General features: G+C 44.8%; 2 protein-coding genes across 5 annotated transcripts in view; one reads left to right on the top strand and one right to left on the bottom strand.

Annotated features, from left to right (window-relative positions):
* The window catches only part of LOC124014441 (fatty acyl-CoA reductase 1-like), a 65039-nt gene extending 59821 nt beyond the window's left edge, over positions 1–5218 (top strand). For all 3 annotated transcript variants that reach the window (XM_046329422.1, XM_046329423.1, XM_046329424.1), the window contains 4 exons: positions 3479–3650; positions 3891–4020; positions 4283–4410; positions 4507–5218. In XM_046329422.1, coding sequence (XP_046185378.1) covers positions 3479–3650; positions 3891–4020; positions 4283–4410; positions 4507–4669 — 593 coding nt within the window. In that variant the 3' untranslated portion in view covers positions 4670–5218. The remainder of the gene's footprint in view (positions 1–3478; positions 3651–3890; positions 4021–4282; positions 4411–4506) is intronic.
* LOC124014442 (endoplasmic reticulum-Golgi intermediate compartment protein 2-like) overlaps positions 1–15097 on the bottom strand; it is an 18604-nt gene continuing 3507 nt past the window's right edge. The window contains exons 5-15 of one of the 2 annotated variants that reach the window (XR_006835020.1): positions 14989–15056; positions 14856–14896; positions 14246–14347; positions 12984–13079; positions 12072–12127; positions 11708–11806; positions 11151–11248; positions 9048–9210; positions 8811–8890; positions 8385–8676; positions 1–2225 (exon numbers count right to left, since the gene is read on the bottom strand). Coding sequence is in view for 1 of the 2 variants with exons in the window: in XM_046329425.1 (XP_046185381.1) it covers positions 8605–8676; positions 8811–8890; positions 9048–9210; positions 11151–11248; positions 11708–11806; positions 12072–12127; positions 12984–13079; positions 14246–14347; positions 14856–14896; positions 14989–15056 (875 nt within the window). In the remaining variant the exon portion in view is untranslated. Of the gene's footprint in view, positions 2226–7061; positions 8677–8810; positions 8891–9047; positions 9211–11150; positions 11249–11707; positions 11807–12071; positions 12128–12983; positions 13080–14245; positions 14348–14855; positions 14897–14988; positions 15057–15097 lie in introns of those variants that run through there. The other variant, XM_046329425.1, reaches the window with a different exon arrangement.

Raw genomic sequence — 15097 nt, forward strand, 5'->3', positions numbered from 1 at the left:
TTGCCTTCTCACCACTGTCCGCTTCTCACCCAGTTTTGAAAAAGGTCAATATAACTGAGGAGGGGTAAGGAGAGGGAACGTGGAGGGAAATGCTCTTGCAAGAAATGAGACTGTCATTCACTCGCTCGACATCAGGCAAATGACGTTTACAGAGGAGGAATCACAAAATACAAAGTCATAAAACAAATATAGCTACTTGCGCAATACATTCTATAGATGTGGCAAAGGTGTGGCAAAGTTTAAAACACTTCGGAGCTAGCAGCTATGATTATCCTTGGCGAGAGGAGGCTATCGAGGACTGGATGACACTCCTCTGATAGCTTGCAAATGAATTGACACTCATCACTGAGGAGAGGATGATGGAGGCGTCGAAGAGAGGCCAGACTTTTGTGCAATAGAGAATCTCCCAAGGAATCGATGAAGGAGCCCTTTAATTGAGAAAGAGCCATGGAATAGTGCTCAGCAGTTTTCCTCATTCAGGCTGGGATTCAATCCAAGGCTTGTTATAGAACAGCGCACAAGACACCCGACAATGTACCATTTAACAGCACCATGAATTGATCCCCGGCCTCAATCTTGTTCTGAGGGAAGCTCCACTTTCTAGGGCAGAACAAATGTGATTGGTTGGATGAAAACTAAGTGGGTGGAGTTTACAGATGAGTCAAATAAAATAAATGCTTTCAGGGAGGTAGGTTGGAGGTGGATGGAGGGCGTTCAACATGGATTTTGACCCAAAAGGTTGCCAGTTCGAATCCTGGTTCTGAATTTTGATTTCCTTACCAATCATTTTTAACTAATTACATTTCTAAGCTTAGTTTTTTTTTTTTTTACTTTGACGGAACAGCATTAAATACATGAAAAAACTAAGTTGCTACCCTCCCCCCTACTAGCATAGTGGACTAGGCACAGGGATTGGGACCAGAAGGTCACAGGATCCAATCTTGCTTATGTCCTTTTTCAAAAAAATTATATTTGTGTTACCTTTCCCTAGCAAAGAACACTCTCACTCAGCACCAAAACCATCTTTCAACTCTTGTTAGTGGGGCTGGAGAATATTCACTGTGACCGAGATTCAATAACATCACCCGTTGTCAGCTATGCACCTTGTAAAGGCAGTGCTCAAGGTAAACATAGCATGTTCTCCCTTTAAATGGCACATAACCAACAAATCGCAATCAGATAGAATCCTGGCAAAAAAATATTTAATCCCTTCCCAAAATATTGTTCTACTTACAGTTAAGATCTTAGAACAAATGATGGAGCGTTGATCATCCACAGAAATGGGCTGGAGCACGGTGTGGCTTTGATTCTTCGAAGGGTCATGTGTGGCACGTGGTCACAGAGCATTTTGTACTTAAATCCAAGACACTCCATTTAGGATGAGATGTATTAATTTGTAGATGTCTCATTTCATGAATTGCAAATCTTACAGCATGTTAAGAATTTGCAAAACATCCCTTATGAAAAAAAGATTGCAATTGGGCTAAAATACCACAGTTGACTGCAAGGGATATATTGCATTCCAATTGGTTGTGGCTAACATTAGCTAGATGACTAATGCTAATGAGGCAAAGGGGGGGGGGGGGTGTTGTTAAGGTTAGCCAACATGCTAAGTATTGTAGTTGCTAATTAGCTAAAATGGTCTGTGGAGATTAGAACACACAACCTTTGGGTTGCTAGACAGTCTACATAAGGCAAAAAACATGTAATAAAGAGTGTCGCCCGGACTTACATTTATTGTGTTACATCTAGTCTGGGTATAATGGAAGGTGAAGGGTTTGACCAATAAAAATTGTTCTCTATTTTGTAGTTAATAAACCAAAGATGTATAAAAGTCTTTACAACAAATAAAATGCTGGGCAGGTGGTAAAAGTCCAGAGTTCAATGACAGGAGATAATTTCTCAAGTCTTCCTCAAGTCTTCCTCGCCATTCTCCAGTAGTCATTGCTGGCCAGCCTCCATTAGCATAGTAGAGGGCTGGGTAGCCAGGATCTGTCCTTTACTCCATTGCAATGAGGTTGGCTTCGTACAACCATGGTTCACATCATGGGCTGCAGGCTTCAATCACCAGAGTGGTCTTGGAGGGGTATCACAGCTGTAGGGGATGGGCCCAGTCTACTTGGACCTCTGCCTCATTTTCCACCTTTAAATGCTTCAGCCTGCGCATACGGTTCTTTCTCCACTTGGCTCTCATCTTGTGGAGATGTCTGAAAAGTGATGATCAACTTGAAAACAAAAACACAAAAACAGTTAGAGGGAATCAATGAATATGACAAAACTACAACAGGAGAGAGCTACCCTCGGGCTTACCCCAGATAGTCTTCTACACAGGAGAGAGCTACCCTCGGGCTTACCCCAGATAGTCTTCTACACAGGAGAGAGCTACCCTCGGGCTTACCCCAGATAGTCTTCTACACAGGAGAGAGCTACCCTCGGGCTTACCCCAGATAGTCTTCTACACAGGAGAGAGCTACCCTCGGGCTTACCCCAGATAGTCTTCTACACAGGAGAGAGCTACCCTCGGGCTTACCCCAGATAGTCTTCTACACAGGAGAGAGCTACCCTCGGGCTTACCCCAGATAGTCTTCTACACAGGAGAGAGCTACCCTCGGGCTTACCCCAGATAGTCTTCTACACAGGAGAGAGCTACCCTCGGGCTTACCCCAGATAGTCTTCTACACAGGAGAGAGCTACCCTCGGGCTTACCCCAGATAGTCTTCTACACAGGAGAGAGCTACCCTCGGGCTTACCCCAGATAGTCTTCTACACAGGAGAGAGCTACCCTCGGGCTTACCCCAGATAGTCTTCTACACAGGAGAGAGCTACCCTCGGGCTTACCCCAGATAGTCTTCTACACAGGAGAGAGCTACCCTCGGGCTTACCCCGGATAGTCTTCTACACAGGAGAGAGCTACCCTCGGGCTTACCCCGGATAGTCTTCTACACAGGAGAGAGCTACCCTCGGGCTTACCCCAGATAGTCTTCTACACAGGAGAGAGCTACCCTCGGGCTAACCCCGGATAGTCTTCTACACAGGAGAGAGCTACCCTCGGGCTAACCCCGGATAGTCTTCTACACAGGAGGAACTAACCTCGTAAGCCTGTTCACTTCTTTATAGAGGCTGGTAGGTCACGACTCTTCAAAAGAAAGCACACAGGAACAAATTCACACCAGTATCACCCACTGGTTCTTTCACTAGCTGTTCCCCCAGCAGTTTTACCTTGGTCTGAGCAGCCTTGATTGCAGCCAGGTGGGGAAGGTATGCAGCTGCTGTGAATGAGGTCATTAGTGCAACAGAAAACCACACCCCTGGATACATCCCAATTCTCTAATTTTGTGGCTGAGAAAGATGTGAAAGGCACGTCCTTAACGTTACTCCTCTTAAAATGCCACAACAGAATAGAGCTGTAAGATAGGGATGTCAGCTCTAAGCCACAGATTCCGTCACGTTTTTAACTGCTTTGTATTTTCTCTCTCAGAGCACCATGTGATGTCCAGTTTCAAGAGGAACCCTCTGGAGCAGGCTTTCAGAAGGCCCAATGCCAACATCACCTCCAACTACCTGATGAACCAGTATTGGGTCCTGGTCAGCCACAAGTTCCCTGCCCTCATCTACGACTTCTACCTGAGACTGTCTGGACAGAAACCCCAGTAAGATTACTAATGTCCTGACAATCACCATTATCACTAGACCATTGTTCGGTCTATGAAAATTGAACTACCTACTTGTTTTCAACCCAATCAACAGTGTGATGTAAAAATAGATCAAATTATCTGAAATCAGTGTTTGCTGCATACAAGTGATCTTCAGTGAAACAAACATTACACTTGTGTTATAAACATACATGCAGCACATTTGGACTGAGATCCTCCATTCCGCTCTCTGTGTAGGATGATGCGTATCTTCAACCGGCTACACAAGGCCATCGGCCTGCTAGAGTACTTCAGCAGTCAGGACTGGGAGTGGAACTCAGAGAACATGAACATGCTGATGAGCCACCTCAGCCCTGAGGACAGGAAGGTACAGTAGACTCAGCATCCATCCTCTATGCACACACCATCTCCGCATGTTGATGTATATAGTGAAATGGTATGTTTTACACCTAGTAATGCCACCAAGCCATCATTTCAGCTCAAACAGCTTTATTGATTAAGAAAACAGGTTGCTAATACTTATATCATTCATTTTTAGAGGGTTAAATTATAGATGTCCCATAATCGCCTGAATGTGACCATAATAGCAGTGTCTTACCGCACATCAACATCCTAACTCTCTCCCCCAGACATTCAACTTTGACGTGCGTCAGCTGAACTGGCCGGAATACATAGAGAACTACTGCATCGGCACAAAGAAGTACGTTCTGAATGAAGACATGTCCGACATCCCTGCAGCCAGGCAACACCTCAGGAAGTGAGTAGACTACTTACAGGGCTGACTGTTTGCTCCAGTCTTATTTTGAAGAAGGATGTAAATGAGTGTGTACTTCCAACTCCCTCCCTCCCTCAGGCTGAGGAACATCCGCTACACATTCAACACTCTACTGCTGGTCTTCATCTGGAGGGTGTTCATCGCCCGCTCTCAGATGGCTAGGAACATCTGGTACTTTGTGGTCAGCCTCTGCTTCAAGTTCCTCTCCTACTTCAGGGCCTCCAGCACACTTACCAACTGATGACCAACTGACCGTTGACCAGCTGAACGCCCTGCTCACCTCCTCAACCAGACCACACCCCTCAGACCTCCAGCAGCACCCAACCCCACTCCTCAGACCTCCAGCAGCACCCAACCCCACTCCTCAACCAGACCTCACCCCTCAGACCTCCAGCAGCACCCAACCCCACTCCTCAACCAGACCTCACCCCTCAGACCTCCAGCAGCACCCAATCCCACTCCTCAACCAGACCACACCCCTCAGACCAGCAGCACCCAACCCCACTCCTCAACCAGACCACACCCCTCAGACCAGCAGCGGCATGCAACCCCACTCTTCAACCAGACCACACCCCTCAGACCAGCAGGGGCACACAACCCCACTCCTCAACCAGACCACACCCCTCAGACCAGCAGCACACAACCCCACTCCTCAACCAGACACTGTTCCTTCTGACCCTGTTGTACGTCATACAGTAAAACCACTATGTAAGTGTTATTTCTTTTCTAACTACGGCTTTTCTTAAAGCGACAGATTACATGTGCAACAATAAACTCATTGTATACTCTCCCCACGTTTTTGCTCATAGTTTACGTCCTCCCCAACCCAGACACAATGTCATAGATTTTTTTTTTTGCATACATGAAATACTGTGTCAGGCCTCCTCTCTTCTTCCATGGGCGAAGTGTTTTTACCTTGTATTGGTTTGTACTGACAGAATATTTGGGAACCTGTACTCTGTAGCGAGGCCAGCTAAGGATATCCGAGAGTAACTTCGGTGTTGATCACATTAAAGGCTTTATTCAATCTGTAAAGTTGAAGCGTTAGACTGTGATATAAATTAAAAAGGTAATTTCCAATTGAGCCAACACATGCAGCTTTTACCGTGAATGCAGTCTGCAAAAGCAGGTACATTCCCTTTGTTTCAATCATGCCGTAAAGCTGAACTTCTGTGATGTGGATTGAATGGAGCCCTAAATCTTAACCACTGGAGACTACTACTGTAGAACTACAAACATCTGACCTGGTTGATGACTACTGAATATTGACATCGGTATGATTGACACAACGCATAAGACTCATTCTTTGTTTTTGCCGTTTGTCCACTTTTTACCTGTTTTGTACAGCAGTTTATTTTGAAACTAAGTTTACTATTTTTTTTCATCTTTATAAATAATTGCGTCAAACTAAGGCTTGTCCTATGTAAGTGGTACAGTGCATTCGGGAAAGTATTCAGACCCCTTGACTTTTTCCAAATGTTACATTACAGCCTTGTTCTAAAATTGATGAAATACATGTTTTTCCTCAATCTACACACACTACCTCATGACAAAGCGAAAACAGGTTTAGACATTTTTGCAAATTCATTAAATAAAAAACAAATACCCTATTTACAAGTATTCAGACATTTGCTATGAGACTCAAATTTAGCTCACGTGCATCCTGTTTCCATTGATCATCCTTGAGATGTTTCTACAACTTAGTCCATCTGTGGTAAATTCAATTGATTGGACATGATTTGGAAAGGCACATACCTGTCTAAGGTCCTACAGCTGACAGTGCACGTCAGAGCAAAAACCAAGCCATGAGGTCAAAGGAATTGTCCGTAGAGCTCCGAGACAGGATTGTGTCGAGGCACAGATCTGGGGAAGGGTACCAAAAGATTTCTGCAGCATTGAAGGTCCCGAAGAACACAGTGGCCTCCATCATAAATGGAAGAAGTTTGGAACCACCAAAACTCTTCCTAGAGCTGGCTGCCCAGCAATCATCACATCTGGAGGAAACCTGGCACCATCCCTACAGTGAAGCATGGTGGTGGCAGCATTATGCTGTGGGGATGTTTTTCAGTGGCAGGGACTGGGAGACTAGTCAGGATAGAAGGAAAGATGAACGGAGCAAAGTACAGAGATATCCTTGATGAAAAACCTGCTCCAGAGCGCTCAGGACATCAGACTGGGACAAAGGTTCACCTTCCAACAGGACAACAACCCTTAGGACACAGCCAAGACAATGCAGGAGTGGCTTAGGGACAAGTCTCTGAATGTCCGTGGCCCAGCCAGAGCCCGGACTTGAACCAGATCAAACATCTCTGGAGAGACCTGAAAATAGCTGTGCAGCGATGCTCCCCATCCAACCTGACAGAGCTTGAGGACCTGCAGAGAATGGGAGAAATTCCCCAAATACAGATGTGCCAAGCTTGTAGCGTCACACCCAAGAAGACTCTAGGCTTTAATCGCTGCCAAAGGTGCTTCAACAAAGTACTGACTAAAGGGTCTGAATATTTATGTAAATGTGATACTTTGCTAAAATCGCAAAAACAGGGATTTTAGACTTCTCATTATGGGGTATTGTGTGTAGATTGGGGGGTGGGGGGACAATTTTAGAATAAGGCTGTAATGTAACAAAGTGTGGAAAAAGTCAAGGGGTCTGAATACTTTCCAAATGCTCTGTAGATGGTGATAGTATCGTATATAAGTGTGGAAGATGTGTAAATAGTTGAAGTTCTATATTATTTTTCTAGACTACCTAAGAGTAGTATACCTGAGGGTTGATTCTGCAGGAGTCGGACTCTACCACAGCACTCCCCAGACTAGATCTGCAGTGTTACTTGTGGCAGACAGCAGTAGTCCAATTTTATTCGTTGATACAGCTATATACAGTATCTATAGTAGAAGTCTTGACTAAATGTACCCCAAATCCTCCCTCTGGAAAAACATGTTTCTATGCGAGCCAGTAATGGTGTGCAACAATGGTGACCGTCCTTTCCTAAATTCAGTAAGGGACTATGAACCAAACGCACGCCAAATACAGAAAATGGCTTTTTCTGTACAATGAAGTTGTACAAAATGTCCTGCTTGTTACAGATCTTGGCATCTGTCATGTTGATAACAAAGCAGTGTCTTTGTTATGATACATAGTGGAAGCAGAGCACTGTGGGTAGATCAGAGCTAACTGGGCAATGTTCTGTAAACTGCAACACTTATGACTGTTTATTTTGTTTCATTTTCCTTTTTCAAATGTAATTGGCAAATGTTAAATGACCCTCTTTCTGCTCTGAAAACACTTTGTTTGGCAAAACATGAATAAACCAAAAGACAACAAATTGGTCAGTGTGCTAATCATTCTGCTTCATACACTGCTGCCTCATGTAGAAAATAGATTTAGCCTACTTCCATGGCTGTGTTTATACAGGCAGCCCAATTCTGATCTTTTTTTCACTAATTGGTCTTTTGAGAGATTGGACGTGATTGGTCAAAAGACCAATTAGTGGGAAAAAAGATCCGAAATGGACTGCCTGTGTATGCACCATCATAGTGGGATACCAAACGAGAGATTTAAATGAATGTAAAGTGTACAGCATGAAGTGATGAAGTGCACTAAAACACATTTAATAGGACATCTCCCATTGACAGATGTGAAACAGATACTGAACAACAGTACAAATAGATAGAAATAGAACAAACATGACATGCAAGTTAATAGTATGAAGGATCAGATTTCATTCAGCCTAACTTACAGATGACAACATCCCAATACCTTTACACTCTAAGCCTGATAAAACTGGGGAGCTGCTTTCCATTTTCCAGGGTAAAATACATATTTACAGGATATAAATATATTATAATGGTAGTCATGAGGATACTGTCCAAAACAATAAATAGAACAATTATGATTGTCGGATCCTAATCAGTTTACTCTTATTTGGTTCAAACCAAACTCCCAGCAATCCACATACTTGTGATTGGAGACTTCTCTTCCTGGATTCCCCCACAGGTGAAGGGACAGTAGGTGCACGATCAGCAGCAGGCTCCAGGTTCCATATCCACAAAGCGTCTCACAGTAGGAGTGCTGATCTAGGATCTGTCCATACAATCTTATCTCTAAAAGGGCAAAACTGATCCAAGCTCAGCACTCCTACTCACAGAGCTTTGTGGATATGGGCGCAGGTCACAAGGCTACTCCTGTACGTGGTTGTCCGTCAGGAGCGGAGCAGCACAATTGTTCACATGGGGATCTGGGAGAACCACCTGGAAATAGAGAACACGCAGAAGTACAGTGTAAATACACTACTACCAGTGAGACACAGGGAACCTGGTACATGTACATGGATTTACCATCATTTTGTGACAGTTTTAGTGGCAATAAAGAAGACTGGGCTCACCTCTCTGGGTTTATATGGGCCTAGTTTGAAACGACAGCAGACTATGTCGAAACAGAAGCCAACAAATCCATGGATCATGCCTGTGGGAGAGAGAAGATCAATGAAGATGTTCAGGGTGCATTTCTCTAACGTGGCACAGTATCAGGCTGGCAAAGCAACTGTGGAATGATTTGTGAGACATGAACAATATGAGGTCTGCCCATAACACTGGGTGGTAAGAGTGAGTGTTGTCTGGACCTGTGGTAGAGAAGATGCCCCCGATGATGCCACAGAGTCGTACCAGGAACTGCCAGAGGGGCATGTGCTGCTCACTGACCGTCACCATCAGAGAGCTGGTGTCGTACTTCATAAAGATCCCAGACACACCGTGGCTGCCCGCGGCATGGTTGATCACCCGCTCCTAGACCAGACAGTGGGTAGGTAGAGTGGGGTGGGGGTTAATCTCTCCTTTACACACACACACACACACACACACACACACACTAGAGGTCGACCAATTATGATTTTTTTTCAACGCCGATACCAATTATTGGAGGACCAGAAAAAGCAGATACCGGTTAATCGGACTATTTTTATGTATATATTTGTAATAATGACAATTACAACAATACTGAATGAACACTTATATTTAAACTTAATATAATACATAAATACAAGCAATTTAGTCTCAAATAAATAATGAAACATGTTCAATTTGGTTTAAACAATGCAAAAACACAGTGTTGGAGAAGAAAGTAAAAGTGTAATATGTACCATGTAAAGAAGCTAACGTTTAAGTTCCTTGCTCAGAACATGAGAACATATGAAAGCTGGTAGTTCCTTTTAACATGAGTCTTCAATATTCCCAGGTAAGAAGTTTTAGGTTGTAGTTATTATAGGAATTATAGGACTATTTCGCTCTATACCATTTGTATTTCATATACCTTTGACTTTTGGATGTTCTTATAGGCACTATTGTATAGTTAGCCTAATCTCGAGAGTTGATAGGCTTGAAGTCATAAACAGCGCTGTGCTTCAAGCATCGCTAAGAGCTGCTGACAAACGCACTAAAGTGCTTTTTGAATTAATGCTTACGAGCCTGCTGCTGCCTACCACCGCTCAGTCAGACTGCTCTATAAAATCATAGACTTAATTATAATATAATAAAACACACAGAAATACAAGCCTTAGGTCATTAATATAGTCAAATCTGGAAACTATCATTTCGAAAACAAAACTTTTATTCTTCAGTGAAATACGGAACCGTTCTGTATTTTATCGAACGGGTGGCAACCCTAAGTCTAAATATTGCTGTGACATTGCACAACGTTCAATGTTATGCATAATTATGTACAATTCTGGCAAATTAATTATGGTCAATGTTAGGAAGAAATGGTTCACAGTTCACAACGAGCCAGGCAGCCCAAACTGTGTGTATACACCGACGCTGCTTCCACTGAACGCAAGAGAAGTGACACAATTTCCCTAGTTAATATTGCCTGCTAACATGAATTTATTTGAACTAAATATGCAGGTTTAAAAAAAAGATAGTTGTGTATTGATTTTAAGAAAAGCATTGATGTTTATGGTTAGGTACATTGGTGCAACGATTGTGCTTTTTTCACAAATGTACTTTTGTTAAATCACCCGTTTGGCGAAGTAGGGTGTGATACAAGCTAGTTAAAACTAGTAATATCATCAACCAGGTGTAGTTAACTAGTGATTATGTTAAGATTGATTGTTTTTTTATAAGATAAGTCTAATGCTAGCTGGCAATTTACCTTGGCTCCTTGCAGCCTCAAGGTCCTTTTGATGCTGCACTCGTGTAACAGGTGGTTAGCTTGCCACGCAGTCTCCTCGTGGATTGCATTGTAATCGCCGTCCAAAAATGCAGATTACCGATTGTTTTGAAATCGGCCCTAATTAAAATCGACCATGCCGATTAATCCGTCGCCCGTGCCGATTAATCCGTCGACCTCTAACACACACACACACACCTTTCTAGCATCTAGCCTTTGTGTGTTTGTAAGAGAGAAATCTATGACTGTCTCAGGTTGTGATGTGGTGTCATACAGCAGAGCTAGAAGTAACTTCTGGCAGCCAGCAGAGGGAGCTGAATGGATGGATGGATGGATGGATGGATGAGGAGACTGATCCATCATCTGAACCCACTGCAGCATCCTCCATCATGGTCAACATCAAATAGAATTCCTTTCCCCCTGATGGTTAATATGAGGATTTGGGGAAGGCAGGCTGATACTAGATCTGTGCCTAAATCAGGACTTACCCACTCTGTCACAGAGAACTGGTGATTTGGGGAAGGCAGGCTGATACTAGATCTGTGCCTAAATCAGGACTTACCCTCTCCGTCACAGAGAACTGGTGTGTGTCTGCCGACACCTTGGACGTGTGCAGTTTGGTGGGAACCACTGTAATGAAATACTGGAACATCTCATTATCTGCAACAACAAGACAAAGAGCAAAGCCTTTAAACCCATCCATCTAGTGACAGACTACACAGAAACGTGAAATAGGGGGCTTCAGTTCTTTCCCCTGGAGAAACTAGGCTGCTTTGAACGGCAAGTGAATGAAAGCAAGACTGCAGTGAATCCACTTCAAATGGATACAAATAGCTACATTTTCTCCCTGCAAACTCATGACGCCATGCTGTGCAGAATAGGCTGGAAGTGTGGATCAGAGCTCATGTACATAATCAGCCTACACACAGTCTAGAGTTTTGACAGTGTGGCTTATTCACAACACAATATTGTTGCTACAAAGTACCTCAATATACAGTCACTTACAGCTCTACCATTCTGTAGTCATAGCTACACATTGAGTAACAGTTGAATGAGGTTTGATAAGAACATATTAATGTGTTTACTTCCTGGTCTCGGTGAGGAGGATCAGTAACTTACGGTTGCTGGTGATTTTCTCTGTCCCGTCCAGAGGGTTGATGATGCCGGGAATCTCTTCTCCGAAAGACAAATGGTCTATCCGATGGGAGAAGTTGTACGCTGCAATGCATTGATGAAACCCAGCTCACATTCAGTCAGGTGAAATAGGACAGTGAAAACCTCTATTTGGGAGTGAATCATTCTGAGAAAATAGTTATTTGGCACTGCATTAGAATACATACTGCTCTTATCTATCACTTGAAACATGGAAATACAGATTAAATGTAAGCAACCAGAGAACAGTACTAATGTTGTCCTTGTCAAAAACAAATAACTTATGCAAATGAGTGTCACCCTTTCCTGGTCAGGCTGGCAGAGAACTTACTGTCATGGCTTACAAAAGCTGCTATATGAGCATGGCCACGAGGATGATGAATAGGCCTGAAAAAGACAGAGGGTTAGAAGCGTGAGGAGTATTTTCATCAAAAATAAATATACTGTGCTCTATAGGATGAGTGCCCTTTTTCCCCATCAGACATATAGACTCATAAATCATTCGCAGCATTAATTTGTGGAGCTTGGAAGCTTCTAACGTATGAGATAAACTCCATGAGCCTCTGAGTCTTTGGCTGTATTACATAGCTTTCCCCCATTACACCCATAAAGAATGATTTACATTCAAAATGCACTATTAAAAAAAAAGAAGGTTGTTCTTGCCCTGAATGCTGATTGGTTGAAAGCCGTGGTATATCAGACTGTATTACATGGTTATGACAAAACATGACTATTTACTGGTCTAATTACGTTGGTAACCAATTTATAATAGCAATAAGGCACTCCAGGGGTTTGTGGTATATGGCCAATATACCACGGCTAAGGGCTGTATCCAAAGCACTCTGTGTTGCGTCGTGCCTAAGAACGGCCATTAACCATGGTATATTGGCCATACACCACAGCCCCTCAGGCATGATTGCTTAATTATAAACAGGGTGGTTTGAGCCCTGAATTCTCATTGGCTGAAGGCCATGGTATATCAGACCATATACCATGGGTATGACAAAACATTTAGTTTCACTGCCCTAATTATGTTGGTAACCAGTTTCTAATAGCAATAATGCTCCTCGGGGTTTGTGATATATGGCCAATATACCACGGCTAAGTGCTGTGTCCAGGCACTCCACGTTGCGTTGTGTATAAGAACAGCCCTTAGCCGTGGAATATTGGCCATGTACCACACCTCCTCGGGCCTCGTTGCTTAAATATATCGTGCTTATAGGAAAGTGTATCGGTATCTTACTTTCCCACTGTGATGTGGAAGTTCCCAGCCACTTTGTTGACGTAGACGTGCCCATGTATCCTACAGGCACTTAAGGGCTCTGAGGCGGTGCCCTCTCTGAAGACACACACACACTTACTATTACCTTTGTAGGAAAACATATCTGTACTTAATGCATTTTCCCAACACCTCAGCAGTGATGAATTTTGCATTTGAGAGCCATACCAACTATTAACCTTGGGGGGGCAAGACGGGCCTACTAACCTTGGGGGGGGGGCAAGGCGGGCTTACTAACCTTGGGGGGAACAAGGCGGGCCTACTAACCTTGGGGGGACAAGGCGGGCCTACTAACCTTGGGGGGGGACAAGGCGGGCCTACTAACCTTGGGGGGGACAAGGCGGGCCTACTAACCTTGGGGGGGACAAGGCGGGCCTACTAACCTTGGGGGGGCCAAGGCGGGCCTACTAACCTTGGGGGGGACAGGGCGGGCCTACTAACCTTGGGGGGGACAGGGCGGGCCTACTAACCTTGGGGGGACAGGGCGGGCCTACTAACCTTGGGGGGGACAGGGCGGGCCTACTAACCTTGGGGGCCAAGGCGGGCCTACTAACCTTGGGGGGGCCAAGGCGGGCCTACTAACCTTGGGGGGGGCCAAGGCGGGCCTACTAACCTTGGGGGGGACAAGGCGGGCCTACTAACCTTGGGGGACAAGGCGGGCCTACTAACCTTGGGGGGGGGGGGGGCAAGGCGGGCCTACTAACCTTGGGGGAGGCAAGGCGGGCCTACTAACCTTGGGGGGGGGGCAAGGCGGGCCATACTAACCTGGGGGGGCAAGGCGGGCCATACTAACCTTGGGGGGCAAGGCGGGCCTACTAACCTTAGGGGGGCAAGGCGGGCCTACTAACCTTGGGGGGGCAAGGCGGGCCTACTAACCTTGGGGGGGGGCAAGGCGGGCCTACTAACCTTGGGGGGGCAAGGCGGGCCTACTAACCTTGGGGGGGGAGGGGCAAGGCGGGCCTACTAACCTTGGGGGAGGGGCAAGGCGGGCCTACTAACCTGGGGGGGGGGGGGGGGGGCAAGGCGGGCCTACTAACCTTGGGGAGGGCAAGGCGGGCCTACTAACCTTGGGGAGGGCAAGGCGGGCCTACTAACCTAGGGGGCAAGGCGGGACTACTAACCTAGGGGGCAAGGCGGGACTACTAACCTAGGGGGCAAGGCGGGACTACTAACCTAGGGGGCAAGGCGGGTCTACTAACCTAGGGGGCAAAGGCGGGACTACTAACCTAGGGGGCAAGGCCGTAGGGGCTCCCTTTAGAACACTCTTGTACAAGACCTCCTGTAGAGAATGCTCCTCTCTCAGCCTGTTCTGTATCAACAAAAGGGTCCTAAGGAGAGTTGGGAGAGGGAGAAACAGGTTACCTACTCATTTCATACAGGAAGGATGACAAAATAGTTTTTTTCTTTTGGAATGTGGTTGAGTGAGATTTTCCGACTATTAACGAAGTGCTTAAAGGGCTAATCTACAATTACTACCTATTTATTTTTACTTTTAAATTCATGATATATAGCCATTGATTATTTAAGAATAAAACATTATAAATGTCTCATGAGCTTAGTTTAACTGTCTAACCCAATCAGAATCTAAAATAGAAGCTTGTTTTACTATTTTGTTAGTAATTAATTTACTTGTAAACAAACACTGTATAGGCTCAACAACAAAAAAGAACAACTATCATTCTGATATCATGGATGGTCAGTCCTTGGATCCATAACTCTGTCTGTGAATTTGAGAGTGGTTACATTTCTACCCCAACCTCAGCTGTTCACCTACAAAGTGGTGGGGTGATATTTCAACAGTGACATGCACACGTACTAACTGAGTAAACTGCTTACCTGTGCCACAGTTTTTGCTGCGGGGTCAGCTCAAAAATCACCTGAACATTTATACACAGGGAAGAAAATAGATCAGGGTTTAGGATCACCAAAGTCTATTTGTATGTAATTTGATGCTCAGTGATCTACTCACAGGCTCATACCGAATTCCATTTGATGTTATCATAGTCTCTGCCAGGTCCAGAATGTCTGCACCCACATCTGAAACAGCACACCAACTCAATCTTTAGCTCCAGGGGGTT

This window comes from Oncorhynchus gorbuscha, linkage group LG25, assembly GCF_021184085.1.
Source record: "Oncorhynchus gorbuscha isolate QuinsamMale2020 ecotype Even-year linkage group LG25, OgorEven_v1.0, whole genome shotgun sequence".
Taxonomy (NCBI): Eukaryota; Metazoa; Chordata; class Actinopteri; order Salmoniformes; family Salmonidae; genus Oncorhynchus; species Oncorhynchus gorbuscha.